The following is a 19,043-nucleotide window of genomic DNA, read 5'->3' as shown; positions in this document are numbered from 1 at the left end:
TATATGTAAAGAAGCATATGTGTGAGAGAGGGATGTGATAAATGCTGTACTGAAAGCCGTCTTTGGGAGTTTAATTTTTTTTTTCTCGCTGTCTCTCACCATATGGTATCTTTTCTCACCGCCGCCTCATTTTGGCTGCTGGTAACATCTTCATTCGGGAACACTTTGTGCAGGTTTAACAGCTCGTTTCACATAAACAGACCTGGAAAGGAAGTCATATGCCTTCACTTGCTAGAAGTGAAAGGTGTTTAGTGTGAATCTGTGTCTGTTTATGAAACACACTACAGTGATACATACCCAGCTCTTTCCGTGCACACTGTAAGCTAATAGGTGTTGTTTTGATGGAAACCTGCAATGGCAACCCTGCGTGTCGCGGATATGACATGATGTGTGTGTGTGTATATGTGTGCATGTGCAGCAGCTGGAACACTACTCTTCTCCTCTGTCTCTGAGGGCCACATCTGCTTTCCTGCATGCGATGGCCCACTGGGAGAGGAATCCTAATTAGGGACTGTTGCAGGCGGAGAGGAGGAGGTCTAAGAGCGAGATTATAGGGAAAGAAATGGTTTGATGGGTCATTTTTACAGGCGGTTATCAATCTGTCTTGAATCAAAGCAAAGATGGTCAAGTCATCCTTACTATTAAGTGCAAATTGTGCTGAATTGCTAGTTGTTTTCTTGTGTTTGTGTTGTATCTCTAATGTTGTTATGGCGACTGAGAATTCAGACATCTGTGTAGCACTTAATAAGAGGTACTTAATACAGATATGACAGTAAATAAGTGTAAACGGCTGTGCTGTCGTGCATGTTTGGTGGCGGATGACGGTAATCATTAGGCTCCAGTGAAAGTGGTTGTCTTTTAAAATAAAGTGACATGCCTAATAATCACACTTTATAGGAAATGAGCTAACTCAAACATAACCTTTACAGCTGATTTATAGGTGCTGTGTTATGATTTCACTCTACACTAAAAGTTTGGGGTCGGCAAGCCACGTTCACTAAGGCTGTAAAAAGATACATCGATATTGTAAAATAGGATTAAAATAACTGTTCCTGTTTTATATATATTGTTGACTTGCAGCTCGAGAAACATTTCATATGATCAATGTTGAAAATATAATTTTTGGGGAAACTGTGATGCTTTTTTTTCAGAATTCTATCATGAATAAAAAGTTAAAAATAGCATTTATTTAAAATAAACATCTTTGTAAAAATATGAATGCTTCATTGTCACTTTTGATCAGTGTAATACATCCTTGCTGAACAAAAGCTGTTGATTAAAACATTTGATTTATTTTTTATTTAAATTCTATTTTTATTTTATTACTTTAGCATTTTTATTAAGATTATATTTATATAACCAAACTCAAATCATCTTAAGACTTAGAGGGACCTGGGCCCCTGGCTGAGAACAACTGCATAATTTTATTGCAAACAATCATAATTTTGTTTGTGTTAATGCCGCATACTGTACATTTAAAAATGTTAACTTCTACATAAAACACACACTGCTTTCTTATTGCAGAATTCCTCAATCCTACAGGTGTGTTAGATAAAGAAGACATGCCAAAAGGAGTAGGAGTGAGGAAGTCTTTCCTTTTCAGATAGATCCATTTAATCTGGCTTGCACTAAAGACATGACCCCACCCAAGGAACACACACAAGACTCTTTTTATAGCGTGCATCATCTGAAGTATTGTTCAAGGGATTTTTGACAAATAAACTGCTCCTAATGTTATCCTGTAATGTAAACGGGACCAGCTGCACACCATTCTTTAAGTAACAAAAACAATCAATCCAAACATTATGACTGTAGACATCTGCTCTGGGAGTTCTTTTCCCCTCCAACTATGATTGGCCTGTTAAAAAAAGTGGCTGACTTATTGTATACAGCGGCCCCCTAAAAGTATTTGGACGCTTAAGATGTACTTAAAAATGTATGAATATCTTTGAATTACGTAATAAATTATTACACCAAGTGACATTTATTTTAAAGCTAGCACAAACACACATTTGATATAAAATGCTTTACTAAAAAGCTTGTAAGAAAGTGAAGACAACCAGCATTTATATACTTTGTAGTTAAAACATTAGTGGATAGTTAATGTGACAAACTTCAACTGTGGTTACTCTAATAAGACACCTGGGTGAATTTGGCCTCATTTGGTTGCAAGTCATTGCAAGCAAAGTTACTTCTGAGAAAAGTTCCTACATAATTCATTTGCAGATGACACCTGGTTTGATATGTTCTGTCACATTTCTGTGAAACATAACAGAAGATATTTTGAGGAATGTTTCAATTGCTTTTTGTCAGTTCAGGTTCCTTAGAAAAAGGTGCATTTACCAACATTTTTGCAAAGATCCATAAACATGCCTGTACATAAAATCTACTGCAGTTTCCAGCTAAAAACACTAGTGGCAGTAAACATCTTTTCTGATGTAGTAAACTTGCTTGCTAGCTCACCTGGTATAGTTGTACCTGATGTGAAGGTACAAGTCCTGTGAAACACACGTCATGATAAAAGATTAAAAAACTTGTAGAGCTAAGTTAAAACATCATGGTTGCTTCAGCCAATGGGCTTTTATCTCACAATTGGTTTGGTTCTATCGATCGGTTAGGTTCAGTGTGGGGGGTTGTGTAGGTGGTGCAGTATTTTCAAATGTGATAGAGCAGTAATCTTTTAGTGCTACTGACTGGGTTTTTTTATTTCCAAACTGCTGCAATATGTACAACAAACGATAAAATGTTTATAGATTCACATTCATCTGTATCGGTTAAATCTGAACACTCTTTTAGCACTCTTTTCAGCACGCTTTCCAGTGGGCCAGGGTTGAAATGGGGTTCAAAACAACAGTGGACAGGGTTCATCTGTTTTATAAATCTTATCAGATAAAAGTGATTGTTTCTCTTCACAAGACTTGGATTAAACCGTGTGATTCATACGGATTCTTTTTATGATGCCCTTATGATCATTTGAGATCTTCCACGTTTTGGTTACCTGGAATTTCGGTGAAAGAAAACCTCAGAAACCTCTGAGGTTTCACTAAAAATGTCTTATTTGTTCTATGTTTTGAAGATTAACCAAAGTTTGACGGGTGAGAACATGACAACAGATTTTCTTTTTTGGATGAACTATTCTTAATAGTTCTGAATGTCCAAATGTGTCTATACTTCTTTTGGGCCTCTTTTAAACCCTTATTAAAGTATATTCCTTCCATCACTATAGACTCTGCATGTCACAGGGGAGAGTTTCATCTAAAGTGCTCTGGGTGAAACCAAACACAAATAAACACTTCTCAGTATCTATCATTCCTGCCCAGATGGCCTTTGAGGAGGTTTAAGAGGTGACTGTAAAACAAGTTCAAGGTTACCCCCTGTCCCGTCACTTAAAGATAACCTAGTAAAGTTCATCACACATCTGTTAAAGTTGTCTTGGAGGCTGATATAGGACCTCATTGGTGTGTTTGAACTACTCCCCTTACTGCTGTCCTGAAGTCTCTTGACTTTTGTCTTTGAGCTATAAATCTGGTGTTCTCACACTTGATCCGTTCTCTTCTGATATACTGTGTCTGGCATCTTCACTCGGTGTGTTTCACCTTGAAGCACTGTTTGACAGGACATCGGCTGATCCACTTCTGAGGATAGAAATTTACTGGCATCCTCTTTGTTTCTGCACTTTGTTGCCTCACTTTCAGGTGGATGGATATCTGTTTTTTTTTTTAAGCTCTGGCGAGCCATGTGTTCATTGTGCAGAGGGTATTGTGATTTTGTCTTTTCTGATCGATGTCTTCTTTCACACATAGTGTTCTTATGCTGTTGTCATCCCCTGGCTAGGGTCTCCTGCTCCTTGGGTGCGATGGTTCAAAAATGGCCTGGAGGTCCATATGGAGCGATCGGAGCACGGTGTGTCTTTGGCTGAGAATGGCTCGCTGGTGATTGGCTCAGCTTCGGCCAGTCACAGTGGAGATTTTAAGTGTGTGGCCACTAATGAAGCAGGATCAGTGGAGAGGAAGACCAGGCTAAAGGTCAATGGTGAGACTTTTGCACCATTTCCACATGGCAAATAGCTTTATGATACATTTGAAATTAATGTCTATTTGGTCTAATATCTAAAATGTTATAATCACTGAATTTTCGATTAAAAATTATGAAACAATACAAATTTGTATTGGTGACTCTTAATTACCCTGTATAGTTCACATAGAAGTTAATAGGAACAGGTTTCTGGTTTGTTTTGTTTTAGAGTAGGCACTTACAGTACATTTTCACTACATGCCTAATTAAATACAATCAAATTACTGTCAAGGATTAGTGCTGGATTGAATTATGCTGAATGATTTCTTTGTCTCACAAATCTAGTTCCACCAGAGATCCAAGAAGATGGGCAGCCTTTGAATCTGACGGTCACACTGAAGCAGCCCCTCACACTGGGATGTGATGCTTTCGGTATTCCAACCCCGACCATTACCTGGTCTAAAGACAACAGGCCTGTAGGTTAAGATCTCCTCATGCATGGTGATTTTTCATAAAAATTGTTATATGATAAATAATGTATAGTCACCCTGTCGTTATCGAAAAATAAAACCCAACAGGGTTATCAGGACCCCATCATAAAATTGATTTATTATCCAGATTATTACACAGCTGCTTGCCGAATATATATATGTATTTTAATTAACGTGGAATATTAATTTTGATAGTGATGTGAAAGACATAAATCCAGCATGATGTATTAAAATGGTTGCCTGGGGCAATGGTCAAATATATAGTTTAATTGTCATTTTACAAAAATATTTGCAGAATGCAAAATAATCATGTAGAGAGTCATGTATCATTATAAAATAAACTAATTTTATTTTATTTTATTTTGACTCTCCTCCAGTATAATGGTAATATAGTGTCACCTAGTGGCCATGAAATTACATACAAATCTTGGCTGCTACTCTTGGAAATCAATTACCCGCTTTGTGCTTCTAGGTATTGGAGACTCCAGGGGTGTATCTGCAGAATGGAAAAAGACTTTTAAAGATTTACCGTGTTCAGCATGATCACGCTGGCCACTTTTCCTGCACTGCCCAGAACTCTGCTGGGGAAGCCAGGAGGGAGTATATTATTGAAGTACAAGGTGAAATATAGACACAAAAGCTGTGTCATTTAAAAAAAAAACCTTGAGGTGTATGGAACAAAGGATAAATATTAGGCTTTGTTTTTGTATTTAGCTTGTAACATTTGATACAAATTCCTTTAGTTTCTCATTTATATTTATATGTCTTGGTGTGTACGTTTAGCTCCACCAGTAATTTCAGGTACCTCAGGAGTGCAGGAAATGACTGTCATGGTAGGGCAGGAAGTGGACATGCAGTGTAGAGTCAGTGGCCGCCCACTTCCTATAGTGGAATGGAGTCATGATGGAGAGTGAGTCAATGACACACACAATTACATGCTGCTGTCTTCCAGCTTTTGTGCTCATCTGAGCTCTTCACAACCTTTCTCAGAATTTTATCCCCTAATGGAGACCCTCATGTGGAGTTTCTGGAGAAGGGGCAGGTTTTGAGAGTCAAGTCTGTCAAGCCGAGGGATCGTGGCCTATATCAGTGTATGGCCAGTAACAACGCTGGGACTCAGACACGGCAGTTCAGGCTGAACGTACAAGGTACAGTGGAAATCACAAGGAATTCTTATTCCAGCTCCTATTACTACGGTGCCCGAAAGAGACATGGTGGGTTCACTTAGTTTTGTTGTGGTCACTAAATAATAATTTGTGGGAATGTGATAATACTGTATGTTGTGGCCATGAGATATTAATCTGTGGGAACGTCATATTAACTCGTGGGAACGTCATATGTCGTGGCCACGAGATCATTTTAATGTGGTAACGACAGACTTATGTTGTGGCCTCGAGATGTTATGTTGACAAACCTGCGTGACCATAGCACCCGGGTTTATCAGAGATGTATTCACTATAATATTTTATTTTGAATTAAGAAAATATTATATTATTTATTATAGAAAATATTTTATTATTAAATTATTATATTAACCATATGCCTTGGCTACAGGACTTTATTACGTGCCAGTGGCGGCACTAGCCCCATCATAAACTTGCTTAGCCCCTAGTTTCATTTGTAAATGAAAACACAACAGGCTCATTTCCCACAATATAATATGACGTTCCCACAAGTTAATATGACGTTCCCATGAATTAATATCTCGTGACCACAAATATTATCACGTTCCCACTAATTATTTTGTCACCATGACAAAACTAAGTGAACCGACCATGTCCTCTCACAGGCACCATATATTACTGTTTCCTTAATTATGTAATTAATTCTAAGCCATATGTGTTTGACATAAAAAAAAGAAAAAAAATTATAACTGATTCATATGGGAATCAGACTACACTGCTTGCGCTGTATTGTTTTGTTTCACTAATAATAACTGAATCAAAAGAATCATTTGTTCAAGAATCAAACTATACTGGTTGTGCTCTATGGTTTTGATTTACTAAATGAACAAAATTATTAGAGTGATTCATTTATGACCCTGAACCACAAAACCCATCATAAGTAACACAGGTATATTTGTAGCAATAGCCAAAAATACATTGTATGGGTCAAAATTATACATTTTTCTTTTATGCAAAAAATCATTAGGATGTTAAGTAAAGATCATACTCCATGAAGATATTTTGTTATTTTTCCACCGTAAATATATGAAAAATTTATTTTTGATAAGTAATATGTAATGCTAAGGCAAATTTCCCAATATTTTGATTTTGAACCCTTGGATTCCAGATTTTCAAATAGTTATATCTCTGTCAAATATTGTCCTCCTAACCATACATCAATGAAAAGCTTATTTATTCAGCTTTCAAATGATGTATAAATCTCAATTAAAAAAAATTGACCCTTATGGTTTTGTGGTCCAGGGTCAAATTTGGGAATCAAACTCTTCTAGTTACTGTATGTTTTTGATTCACTAAAAAGAGGCAACTGATAAGAGTTATGCATTCAAGACACCGACTACATTGTACATGTGACTACATATGTATTTGATTCACTTAAAAGTGACATTTTGAATTTTGAACACCCAGGTTTTCTTAATCTTTTCTTTCATCCAGTTCTTCAATTTTTCTTCTCTGTCTTTTCACAGCTGCTCCCATGATTCGTGATGCCGGTGAGAACTCAGAGGTGACCGTTGTTCTGGGCTTCCCTGCTGTTCTTCACTGTGAAGTTGAGGGGATCCCACTTCCCACTATCACCTGGCTAAAGGACAACCAGCCCATTGTGTCCAGCCCTCAGCTCACGTACACACAGGGTGGACAGTCTTTGCGTGTGGCTGCGGCCCGTGGTGAGGATGCAGGCGCCTACACCTGCCGAGCAACTAACCCAGCTGGAACAGCGCACAGACACCACACACTAAGAATTATGGGTAGGTATGCCAGGTAAAGACATTCACATAGCTAAAGGTTGTTTGTTTTTGTCAAAGATTAATACTGTGCCATTTCCTTAGTACCTCCACAGATTGAGGGCGATTCTACGACTCTCAGTTTTGGCAGAAGAGAAGAGAAAGTGAGAATTAATGGGACATTGACTTTGTCATGCCTGGCCAAAGGCTTTCCAGAGCCTGTCACACAATGGTTTAAAGATGGACAGGTCTGTATATCCGTTTTATGTCTCTCAGGTTCTTCCATAGTTATGTCTAGACATTGCTTTTTATGCAGTAGTTAATGAATGGACAAGAAGATAATATTGAGTCAATTACATTTTAAACACAGTTAATGTGTATTTTTATTCCTCCAATTCCTTGGCTCTTTGAATCATCTTTTGAGGAGGAATGAATGAAACCGTAATATTCAAACCCTCTCTATTCACTCTGTTCCACAGCTGTTAAATGGGAATACACACACTGGTCTGAGAGTGAACAGTCACATGCTCCTCATCGAGAATGCCATGTTGTCTCACGAGGGCCAGTACACATGTGTGGTTACCAATTCTGCTGGAGAGGACAAGAGAGACTTCCACCTGATTATACAGGGTCAGTGCAAATTCTACACACATTAACTTCAGTTGATGCGTGTAGATATTAATGATTGTTTCTTGAACTACCTCCTCAGTTCCTCCGATCTTTCACCGGGTAATAAATGGTGCTGCTGGTTTCTCACTGGGGGAGAGAGAAGATGAAGAGGATCCTGACGGCACTGAAGGGATGGTTGAAAGACGAGAGGTGGTACTGGGACACTCCATCAGTCTGTCCTGCGAGAGCAATGCTATTCCTCCTCCTCGACTCAGCTGGTACAGACAAGGCAGGCAGCTTTCCAGCTCAAATGGAGTTGTGTTGTTACCTGGTGAGTGGAGTGAAATGTTCTTTTGATTCTCTTTAGTTATAGTAGTTAAAACAAACAATGCCATCAGTTTTGAACTTAAAGATAAACACTGGCATATACAGTACAGTATATATACAGTACATTCTTGTTTTTTTTTGTGTGTTTCTCTTCAGGAGGCAACGTCCTGCAGATCCCACGAGTTCAGCTTGAGGATGCTGGGAAATACACCTGCCAGGCTGTGAATGAAGCTGGAGAGGATAAAATGCACTATGACCTGGAGGTGTTGGGTAAGGAAGTACATTCAAAAAGCACATCTCTATGGCATTTAAATTAATATACTTTATTTAATAATGAGCATGAATAATCTGCATAAACATGACTAATTTTACATTTTACGCAGTTCCTCCTTTGCTTGATGGCCAGACTGATGAGTTCATGCAGGACGTGGATGCTGTGGTCAACTCGACTATATCACTGCGCTGTGATGTCACAGGAAACCCCACTCCATCTGTATCTTGGCTGAAGGATGGTCTCCCCCTCTACAGTGGCCCTCACCATCAGATATTAGAGGATGGGAAACTGCTGGAGGTGATGGTCGTGAGCTCAGAAACAGGAGTTTTGACCCATTTCTCTTCTAATTAAAAATACTATCTTTAATTTGTAGGTTAGCATTTTGATTGATATTACTAGGCTGGTACAAAGATTTTGCTAAACTGAGAGAAAGAATGAAGTGCCATGCCTTGTATAACTCCTCTGTGTGTCTCTGTAGATACTGAATGTGCAAGTGTCAGATGCAGCCAGTTATCAGTGTGTGGCAGAGAATAAGGCTGGAGCTGTCGAGAGACTTTACAGCTTGTCTGTTCAAGGTAGGAGCAGTCGACAGGGCTCCAACAATCATGGAAAACCAGGAAACATCAGGGAATTGTGTTTTTCAAAATGATTAAAAACTCCCTCAAAAAGTCTTGCAAAAAATCAACGGAAATTTCATTAATGATGTAGTTATGTTCTGCTCTAAAATATTTCATAGTCTAAACTATGGTAATATTGGGGAAAAGAATATGCTCTTTCAAGCCATAGTAGTGTGTAATGTCAAATCATTTTTGAGTACGTTCTTATTTCCAATGGAGAAGTGTTTTTTAAGCAGTGATTCACCACATTTGAATGATTTCGGAAGGATCATGTGACACTCATGACTGGAGTAATGCTGCTAAAAATTCAGCTTTGCCATCAAAAGAATAAATGACTTTTTAATATCTCTTACACTAATAAAAAAAAAGTTATTTAAATTATTATATTTTTATATTATATTATTGTTTTAAAGTTGTCAAATAATTGAGCATAGGAGCATAACTAATTCGCTATTTGTCTAATACACTGTTGATACAGCATGTATTTTTCTTAGTTCCACCAAGGATTGTGGGTCGCAGAGAGGAGGATATGAGTGTGGTGGAGGGTCACATGACCTCTATGCTGTGTGATGTGCAGGCATACCCACCTGCTGACATCATCTGGACCAAAGATGGGCAGGTGCTGGAGTTCAGCACTGGCATCCACATACTGCCAGGTGATTTGCTGTCTAAATGTAACTGTTTATATGTATCACTAATGTTTCGTGAAGCATGTATGCATGTACAGTATGTAATGTGCCATCATCTTGTTCAAAGGTGGTCAGATGCTGCAGCTTCACAGGGCTGGACAGCAAGATGCTGGCCAGTATGTCTGTACAGCCACAAACTCAGCCGGACAAGACCAAAAGAGCATTCTCCTTACCGTCTATGGTTAGAAGTCTATGGGAGTTTTTGTTTATTAATTGCTTCAGTTGATTAATATAGCAGATTAATTAAATTTTTTTTTTTCTAGCCCTGCCTTCACTGGTGCCACGTCTTGAATCAGAGTCAGAGGTTATGACACCTCAGGTCGGGTCATCTCTAATTCTGCGTTGTGAAGCCAATGGCACCCCTGAACCAGAGGTCACATGGTATCGTAATGGACTTCAGCTGGCTGCTGGAAATAGTTTGAGGATAGAGCGCCAGCAACTTGAGATAGTTGGGGTGCAGGTAAGAAAGTACAGAAAAGAACTTAAGATTTTTTATGGGAGATTTGCAAATGCTCCCACATGTAGATAATGTTAAATGCATATGAAGTTACATAATGTATACAGTACTGTTCAGTTTTGGGGTCATAATTTTTTTAAGAAAATAGAAATTAGCAAGAAAGCATTAAATTAATAATAAAAAAGTGACTGTAATGACACCCAAATCTGCATATTAGAATGTTTTCTGAAGGATTATGTGACACTGATGAGTAATTGCTGCTAAAAATGCAGTTGTGCATCACAGAAATTAATAACATTTCTTAAATATCTTAAAATACAAAAAAAAGGTTCATTTTGTATTAATATTTGTACAATATTGTTTTATTAAATAAATGCCACCTGGGGGAGCATAACAAAAAGAAACCGACCTCAGACTTTTGAACAGTAGTTGTAAATGTATAAATAAGCAGTGTATTTCTGTTGGCATTGTTGACATGGTTTCTGACTTTCCCTAGGTGGCTGATGGTGGGGTGTACACCTGTAAAGTGTCCAACATTGCAGGTCAAGTAGATCGCACCTTTAGAGTAACAGTCCATGGTGAGTCCTAAAAACACTGCGCAACTGAAACATTTACGCTTTTTAACAGTTACAGGTGCAGTAAGCGATTTTGCTATCTTTCACTTTTAGTGCCTCCTGTGATGGAGGGCCCTCTTCATGAGACCCTGACTCAAAACATGGGCTCACACATCACCCTCATCTGTGAGGCCTCTGGCATACCTGTACCCAACATTGCTTGGCTAAAAGACGGCTCTCCTATCGGTCAGTTAAATGCTGCATACCCTCAGAGGTTTGTTTCTGTGTCTGTGTTTTTTACTCATGTTTTTGCATTTTGTTGTTTGTTCTTTTGTGTAGAGACCAGTTTGCAGTGGAACTGGTCAGCGAGAGGAAACCGACTGGAGTTAGGCCCTCTGCAGCTCTCTCATGCCGGCACTTACACATGCATCGCTAAAAACAGTGAAGGCCAGACGCAGAAAGACTACTCACTTACTATATTTGGTAAAACTGCACGTAGCTCTAATCTCAACTAATCTCAGTCTTGTTTCTTGATTAAAACTTTGTGGAATTGACTAATTATTAACTCTAAAATAACCAAATGTATTTGGCTCCATCAGCATCACCCACAATTATAGATTCTGGCCACCCATCAGAAGTCAGTGCACCTGCTGGGGAGGAACTGACTCTTGAATGTCGGGTGATGGGTACACCTACCCCCAAAGTGAGCTGGCTGAAGAACGGAAAGACTCTTGAGAATGGAAATACAGAGCATATTGAGTAAGACTCTTGCACTGATTCAGTAATTTCTTTTTTTACTACTACTATTACTACGACTACTAAATGTTTAATATAGTAATGTAATATAATATCATTAATATAATAGCACTTGTTTATTTTAGAACACACTAAAAATGAAAAAAAAACATTTAATCAGAGAGAATGTTCATGAAAACTAATTAAATTGTCCAATTCCTACACTTTTCATTCTATTTGTTTTGCTTATAATATTGTTAATTAATTTTACTGAAAAGTATTAAACTGTATAAAAAATCACTAGAGGGACTTTTTGACCATACTGCATAATAAAGATATATATATATATATATATATATATATATATATATATATATATATATATATAATAAAGCATATTTTATTTTTATTTTAATATTCTAACTTTGTGCTTGGTGAAGAAAAGCTTGTTTATAGTTGAACGTTAACATATATACTGGTGTGTTACAGTATCTCTCCTGATGGGAGCACTCTAACACTTCTGAATATAAAGCCAGAAGACTCAGGAACATACACCTGCCTGGCTGTGAGCTCTGCTGGCCAAGAGAGCAAGATCTATACCTTGTTTGTACTTGGTGAGAGCAGCTTTCTTTCTATAGTGTTTTAGCAAACATGATACAAATCTGTTAAATAATTTCCGTGCTTTTTGCATTACAGTTCCTCCCTCCATGAGTGGGGAGACCAGCGTCCCCCGTGAGGTGCACACCACTCAGCACAGTGTGGTCACACTGGAGTGCAAAGCCACTGGGACTCCTCAACCTCAAATCAGCTGGCTGAGGGACGGTTATCCTTTACTCCTGTCACCCCGTCTCCGTCTGCTTTCTGCAGATACTGTTCTTAGGTCAGTGTTGAACGCACAACAGATTACAATTTCTGATATTATAGATATAACATTAGATTGATGGTGTCCTGTGTCCTTGTGTCTGAACAGGATTGCACCGGTACAGCTGTCTGATTCTGGCATCTACACTTGTGTGGCTCGTAGCAGAGCTGGATCAGCTGAACTCAACTTTGACCTCCATGTGCAAGGTACAGCAGAAATTGATGAACTGATGTAAAACAGAATCAGTTAACAAATAATAAATGACAATAGAAACAACAAACCTGCAGGTTTTAACCATCGCTGTTTCTCCCCCTCATCAGCTCCCCCTGCGGTTGAGCGTACAGAGCCGACTGAGCAGGTGGCCGTGGTCCAGGGCTCTTCGGTAACATTGACCTGTGAAGCCCGCGGTGTGCCTCCTCCAACTCTATCATGGCTAAAGGATGGCCAACCGCTTTCACTGCACCGTAATCTTCTGCTGGATGGACAGGAAACCCGCTTCCTGCTCTCTGATGTGGGTCCCAGTGATGGAGGCCTCTACAGCTGTGTGGCGAGCAACCAGGCAGGAAGCAGTACCAAGACTTTCAACCTGACCGTGCTAGGTATTTGCAATTGAAAGCAATGTAAACATGAGAACTAAAGAAATTAGAAAAAAAAATTTTTTAAGTTTCTGAGCCTCTTTTTTGCACATTTGCATTGGCTCGCAAATATTTTGTAATGGAAATCAATGCTTTTATGAGAAAATGTAAAGTTTGTTTTTGGGACACAATGTTTTGCATGAGAATGCAAATGTTTTGCAGGAGAACTCTTGAGTTTCTCAGGTAAGAGCAATACCGTCAATTTCTTGGGCAAATGCAATACTTCCCCATTTCATATTGTATTTCCTCTAAGGGACATATGAATGCATAGTATCTGATGTTAGTATTAAATCTGAGGATGTATTTTTCCATATAAGAGCCCCCCAAGATCTCTGGCTCTTCATCCCCTGACGAGCAGCTGGTTGCAGTGGACAGTGTGCTGGAGCTGGAGTGTATCGCGACTGGTCTTCCCCCTCCAACCCTCAGCTGGCTGAAAGATGGGCGTCCACTACAGGAAAGCATGGCAGTAATAGAGAGAGATGGGCAGCTTCTCAGAATCAACAAAGTTAAGGTGCTTATTCAAATGAAGGTTTTTGGCTCGTTTGAAATATATAGACTCGCATTTGTTTGTGGTTTTGTGGTTATACCAGTATGTTTTGAAACAGGTGGAGGACGCAGGTCTGTATACCTGTATTGCTAGTAGCCCAGCGGGAGAGGATGGTAGAAACCATTGGGTGCGCATTCAGCGTGAGTATATGTGGGACAGTAAAGACTTTTCTAATGTTACAGATGATTTCTATTACAAATAAATGCTGTTCTTTTGAACTTTCTATTAATCATGGTGAATGATGAAAAAATGTATATCTCAATTTCCACAAAAATATCAAGCAGCACAGCTGTTTTCAACATTGATAATAATAAGAAATGTTTCTTGAGCACCAAATTGACACATTTCTGAAGAATTAGATTACAGTAGATATGCTAAAATGTTGCTTTGCCATCACAGGAATAAATTACATTTTAAAATGTATAGTAAAATAGACAACACTGGAAAAAATGTCATATGTGGCCCTGGACCATACAACCAGTCCCAAGTCGCTAGGGTATATTTGTAGCAATAGCCAAAAAAAAACAAAAAAAAACCTTGTATGGGTCAAAATTATAGATTTTTCTTTTATGCCAAAAATCATTAGGATATTAAGTAAAGATCATGTTCCATGAAGAAAGTTTGTAAATTTACTACCCTAAATATATAAAAACTTAATTTTTGATTATTAATATGCATTGCTAAGAATTCATTTGGACATATTTTGAGGTGATTTTCTCAGTATTTAGATTTTTTTTGCACCCTCAGATTCCAGATACTCAAATAGTTGTATCTCGAACAAATATTGTCCAATCTTAATAAACCATACTTCAATGGAAAGCTTATTTATTCAGCTTTCAGGGGATTTAAGGCATTTAAAAAAAAGGCATTTAATACTGGTTTTGTGGTCCAGGGTCAAATATAAAGACCACAGTCATAACAGGTGATTCATTTGTCTGATCACTTTCAGTTCCACCCACTCTTCTCGGCTCTAATGACATCAGAACTGTATCAGTTCCAGCTAAAGGTCACTTGACACTGGAATGTCAAGCCGACAGTGACCCTCCACCAGAGATTGAGTGGTACAAGGATGATGTCAAACTACAGGCGAGTTGTTCAGGGTACTTTCTGGATGTATTTGTAACTTTCCATTCACATATCACAATCACATTATTCTGCCTTCCTGTCTCTCTCTCAGTTGGGAGGTCGAATTCAGTCCATTGCTGGTGGACAGTATTTGGAAATTCAAGATGTCCAGACCCAAGATGGCGGACAGTACAGCTGTGTGGTCACCAACATTGCTGGCAGCACCAGTCTGTTCTTCACTGTAGAGATTCTCTGTAAGTTTGTGTCACTCACTCTCATGTTGTTTTAAACTTGTGTTACTTTCTTGCATGGAACTCCATATACACAAGCATATACATTGCTGTTCAAAAGTTTGGGGTTGGTAAGTTTTTTGAAAGAAGCGTCTCTCATGCTCACCAAGACTGCATGTATTTGACTAAAAATACAGAAAAATATTAAATATTGTTAAATATATTATTAACATTTCAAATAGCAGTTTTCCATTTGAATATATTTTAAAATGTCATTTATTGTTGTGGTGCAAAATCTGAATTTGATGATTTTGATGCTCAAGAAACATTTCTAATTATTATGAATGCAAAAAACATTTTGCTACTTGATATTTGTATAGAAACTAAATTACTTGATGAATAGGACATTTTTATAAAACAGAAATCTTTTGCTGTCACTTTTGATTAGTTTAATAGAAAATAGAACAAAAGATTTATTAGATAAAAAGGTTACACTTTATTTTAAGGTGTACTTTTTACACATTACATGTACTTACTATTATAATAACAATGAATTATGCATAATTAAGCCAAATCCTAACCCTAACCATAAAGTACTTATGCTTTCACTGTATGGAAAAGAGTCCTGCAGAGCAAAACATCTCTTTTTTATGTTCCACAAAAGAAAGTCAGTCCAACAAGTTTAATTTTTGGGGGAAGTGGTCATTTAATGCTAAACATTTGTTGTTAATTCTCAATTAGTCAGTCTTTGGTTCGAAGGAAATAAACGGCTTATTGATTCTGTTCACTTAGTGCCGCCAGTCATCAGAGAGGGCAGTTCATTGATCATAGCACATGTCGATCAGGATGCAGTGTTGCCATGTGAGGTGGAGGGAGGGCCTTCCTCATCTGTCCTGTGGAGGAAAGATGGCGGTCCAGTCCCACTTCACCATGGCAGGTAAGTTTGAACCTCGAGCAATCAAGTAAACAGCCACTTTAATCCTATACTGAATGTATTGGATATCAAAGTGCCACCAACTAAATTCAATCTCTGCCTGCTTAAAGATTCACCTTGCTATCAGAAGGCTCTTTGCGCATTGCGTCAGTGCAGCTGTCCGACACTGGGCGTTACTACTGCAGTGTATCAAATCAGGCAGGATCAGACCATCGCGGCATGGACCTTAAAGTCTACGGTACTGCAGAACACTTACACTTTCTTTAGGTTGCACTAAAGAGACATAAAGACATTTCACCAACCCCCTAAAAGAGTTCAGACTAGCACTGTAAAACCTGACAAGTTAACTTAACTCAAACCGTTTGAGTAAACCGATTGCCTTGACTGTAATACCCGACAAGTAAACTTAACTCAAACGGTTTGAGTAAACAGATATCCTTAAGTTATGTTAACTCAAACCATTTGAGGAAACCGATTGCCTTAAACCGTTTAAGTTGAAAAAACTAACAGTTATGAGTACTCTGAACTTAATTCAGTTGAGTTCACTGAAAGAAGATATACATTGCAATTAAGTAATTAAGTGATTAATTGAGTTATAATTGAGTTTAGTGATGAACACCTGCTGTTAACAAACAGAATTACTGAAGAAAAGAGAGAAAGGAAATACAGCTGACTTCAGACACAGCCTCAGTCAAACCTGACAAGTTATGTTAACTCAAACCGTTTGAGGAAACCGATTGCCTTAAACCATTTAAGTTGAAAAAACTAACAGTTATGAGTACTCTGAACTTAATTCAGTTGAGTTCACTAAAGAAGATGTACATTGCAATTAAGTAATTAAGTCATTAACTAAGGGCTGATTGAGCATTAGTGATGAACAGCTGCTGTTAACAAACAGAATCACTGAAGAAAAGAGAAACACAAGAACTACTACAACTGACTTCAGACACAGCCTTAGATGAAATCAACTGAAATAAAATACATGAAATCTCTCAAGATCTGATTAAACAACCCCACAAACAGCATCACCAGCTCCACTTATTAATAACCAGACTGACTTTATTTCTGTCAGACGTCTACAGAAGATCTTATTGAGAATGAACTAAGGTTTAGATGTTGATTTATTGTTTCATTTGAAGTAACCGTGTTAGAGATCAGTGTTTGCTTTAGTTGGGCTCTTGACCCTTGACTTCTGTCTTAGTCTTTTCTTTGGCTGTTATAACCGTGTGTTTCTAAAACACATTTGTTGTAATCCAAAAGCCTAGAAGAAATGCCATCAGGTGTTAACCTGTACCTAGGCGTAGGTTGTTGTACTTTGTATTGGCGATGGTAATCATCAATTATTGAACTGTACAGAGTCTAATCTCTGAAATAGGTATTGTGTAATTTGATTGATTATAGTAAAAGTGATTCTAAGAGCCAGTGGTTCTGTGATAATCAGTTAATCTGAATGACTTTTCAAATAGTGTGGTCTTCTACGGTGTCAAACAGTCACACAAAGACATCAATAATCAGAATATGAACCTCAACAATGGTGACCATAAAAAAAACATGCTGCAATGCATGCTGGGTACTACTGTAGTACAAAACTCATCCATGGCTCCCAGCATGCTCTGCAGCATTTTTTTTATGGTCACCATTGTTGAGGTTCATATTCTGATTATTGATGTCTTTGTGTGACTGTTTGACACCGTAGAAGACCACACTATTTGAAAAGTCATTCAGATTAAATGATTATCACAGAACCACTGGCTCTTAGAATCACTTTTACTATAATCAATCAAATTACACAATACCTATTTCATCAGAGATTAGACTCCGTACAGTTCAATAATTGATGATTACCATCGCCAATACAAAGTACAACAACCTACGCCTAGATACAGGTTAACACCTGATGGCATTTCTTCTGGGCTTTTGAATTATAACAAATGTGTTTTAGAAACACACGGTTATAACAGCCAGAGAAAACACTAAGACAGAAATCAAGGGTCAAGAGCCCAACTAAAGCAAACACTGATCTCTAACATGGTTACTTCAAATGAAACAATAAATCAACATCTAAACCTTAGTTCATTCTCAATAAGATCTTCTGTAGACGTCTGACAGAAATAAAGTCAGTCTGGTTGTTAATAGGTGGAGCTGGTGATGCTGTTTGTGGGGTTGTTTAATCAGATGAAATCAACTGAAATAAAATACATGAAATCTCTCAAGATCTAAGGCTGTGTCTGAAGTCAGTTGTAGTAGTTCTTGTGTTTCTCTTTTCTTCAGTGATTCTGTTTGTTAACAGCAGCTGTTCATCACTAATTCTCAATCAGCACTTAATCACTTAATTACTTGAATGCAAAGTTTTAAAACTTACATGGTTTAAATCAAGGCAGTCTGTTTACTCAAATGGTTTGAGTTAAGTTTACTTGTCGGGTTTTACAGTGAGTTGTTGCTAATTTTTTCTTTTCTATCTTCTTTTATCCTATCAGTTGGGCCCTCGATCAGCCCTGGCCCCTTTAATGTGACGGTGGTCACAGGTCAGAGAGCAGTCTTGAGTTGTGAGAGCACTGGCATACCTGCTCCTCAGGTGAGCTGGAAAAGGAACGGCTCACCCCTCAATGTGGATCTCCAGTCTGGTGCTTACAGGTTTGAAGCGATATTTAAAATGCTTAAAAGATTATAATAATTTAATATGTAATCTATACTGGTGTAATTTGTAAGAATATTTTAAGATTAGTATTTTTACTTAATCTTAGTATTTTTTGTTTTGAAGGTTAATGTCTTCTGGATCTCTGATCATTACCTTGCCGTCTGTTGAGGATGAGGGCTACTTTGAGTGCACAGTGACCAATGAGGTTGGAGAAGAGCGAAGGGTCATAGAGGTCATTCTGCAAGGTACTGTGTGATAGATTTAGGAAATATAAAATACATATTCACACTCCTATACTATAGTCCAAAAACTGTTTGGAGGCTTCTGCCATATTTACAAATGTATGTTAATTTATAAAATATAAAAAAGTTGCATTTATTACAATGAAAGTGTCCAAATGTTTTTGGGGGTAACTGTAGCATATTGTGAACTCGTACTGTGCATCAAAATCTGTGCATAT

At 37.9% G+C, this 19,043-nt stretch overlaps 1 protein-coding gene across 2 annotated transcripts in view; it reads left to right on the top strand.

Moving 5' to 3' along the window:
* hmcn2 (hemicentin 2) overlaps window positions 1-19,043 on the top strand; it is an 81,605-nt gene that overhangs the window by 41,778 nt on the left and 20,784 nt on the right. Inside the window, exons 26-56 of one of the 2 annotated variants that reach the window (XM_059503455.1) lie at window positions 3,835-4,032; window positions 4,360-4,490; window positions 4,978-5,125; window positions 5,289-5,415; window positions 5,496-5,653; window positions 7,156-7,434; window positions 7,516-7,658; window positions 7,890-8,040; window positions 8,120-8,350; window positions 8,506-8,616; window positions 8,730-8,917; window positions 9,099-9,195; window positions 9,732-9,893; window positions 9,994-10,107; window positions 10,190-10,386; window positions 10,880-10,961; window positions 11,052-11,183; window positions 11,277-11,420; window positions 11,537-11,696; window positions 12,162-12,286; window positions 12,369-12,552; window positions 12,643-12,740; window positions 12,855-13,133; window positions 13,487-13,680; window positions 13,775-13,856; window positions 14,666-14,802; window positions 14,894-15,035; window positions 15,804-15,948; window positions 16,056-16,183; window positions 18,423-18,579; window positions 18,707-18,828. In XM_059503455.1, coding sequence (XP_059359438.1) covers window positions 3,835-4,032; window positions 4,360-4,490; window positions 4,978-5,125; window positions 5,289-5,415; window positions 5,496-5,653; window positions 7,156-7,434; window positions 7,516-7,658; window positions 7,890-8,040; window positions 8,120-8,350; window positions 8,506-8,616; window positions 8,730-8,917; window positions 9,099-9,195; window positions 9,732-9,893; window positions 9,994-10,107; window positions 10,190-10,386; window positions 10,880-10,961; window positions 11,052-11,183; window positions 11,277-11,420; window positions 11,537-11,696; window positions 12,162-12,286; window positions 12,369-12,552; window positions 12,643-12,740; window positions 12,855-13,133; window positions 13,487-13,680; window positions 13,775-13,856; window positions 14,666-14,802; window positions 14,894-15,035; window positions 15,804-15,948; window positions 16,056-16,183; window positions 18,423-18,579; window positions 18,707-18,828 — 4,746 coding nt within the window. Of the gene's footprint in view, window positions 1-3,834; window positions 4,033-4,359; window positions 4,491-4,977; window positions 5,126-5,288; window positions 5,416-5,495; window positions 5,654-7,155; window positions 7,435-7,515; window positions 7,659-7,889; window positions 8,041-8,119; window positions 8,351-8,502; window positions 8,617-8,729; window positions 8,918-9,098; window positions 9,196-9,731; window positions 9,894-9,993; window positions 10,108-10,189; window positions 10,387-10,879; window positions 10,962-11,051; window positions 11,184-11,276; window positions 11,421-11,536; window positions 11,697-12,161; window positions 12,287-12,368; window positions 12,553-12,642; window positions 12,741-12,854; window positions 13,134-13,486; window positions 13,681-13,774; window positions 13,857-14,665; window positions 14,803-14,893; window positions 15,036-15,803; window positions 15,949-16,055; window positions 16,184-18,422; window positions 18,580-18,706; window positions 18,829-19,043 lie in introns of both variants that reach the window. The other variant, XM_059503454.1, reaches the window with a different exon arrangement.

This window comes from Carassius carassius, chromosome 21 (assembly GCF_963082965.1).
Source record: "Carassius carassius chromosome 21, fCarCar2.1, whole genome shotgun sequence".
Taxonomy (NCBI): Eukaryota; Metazoa; Chordata; class Actinopteri; order Cypriniformes; family Cyprinidae; genus Carassius; species Carassius carassius.
This window is presented reverse-complemented; position numbering and strand designations above follow the sequence as displayed.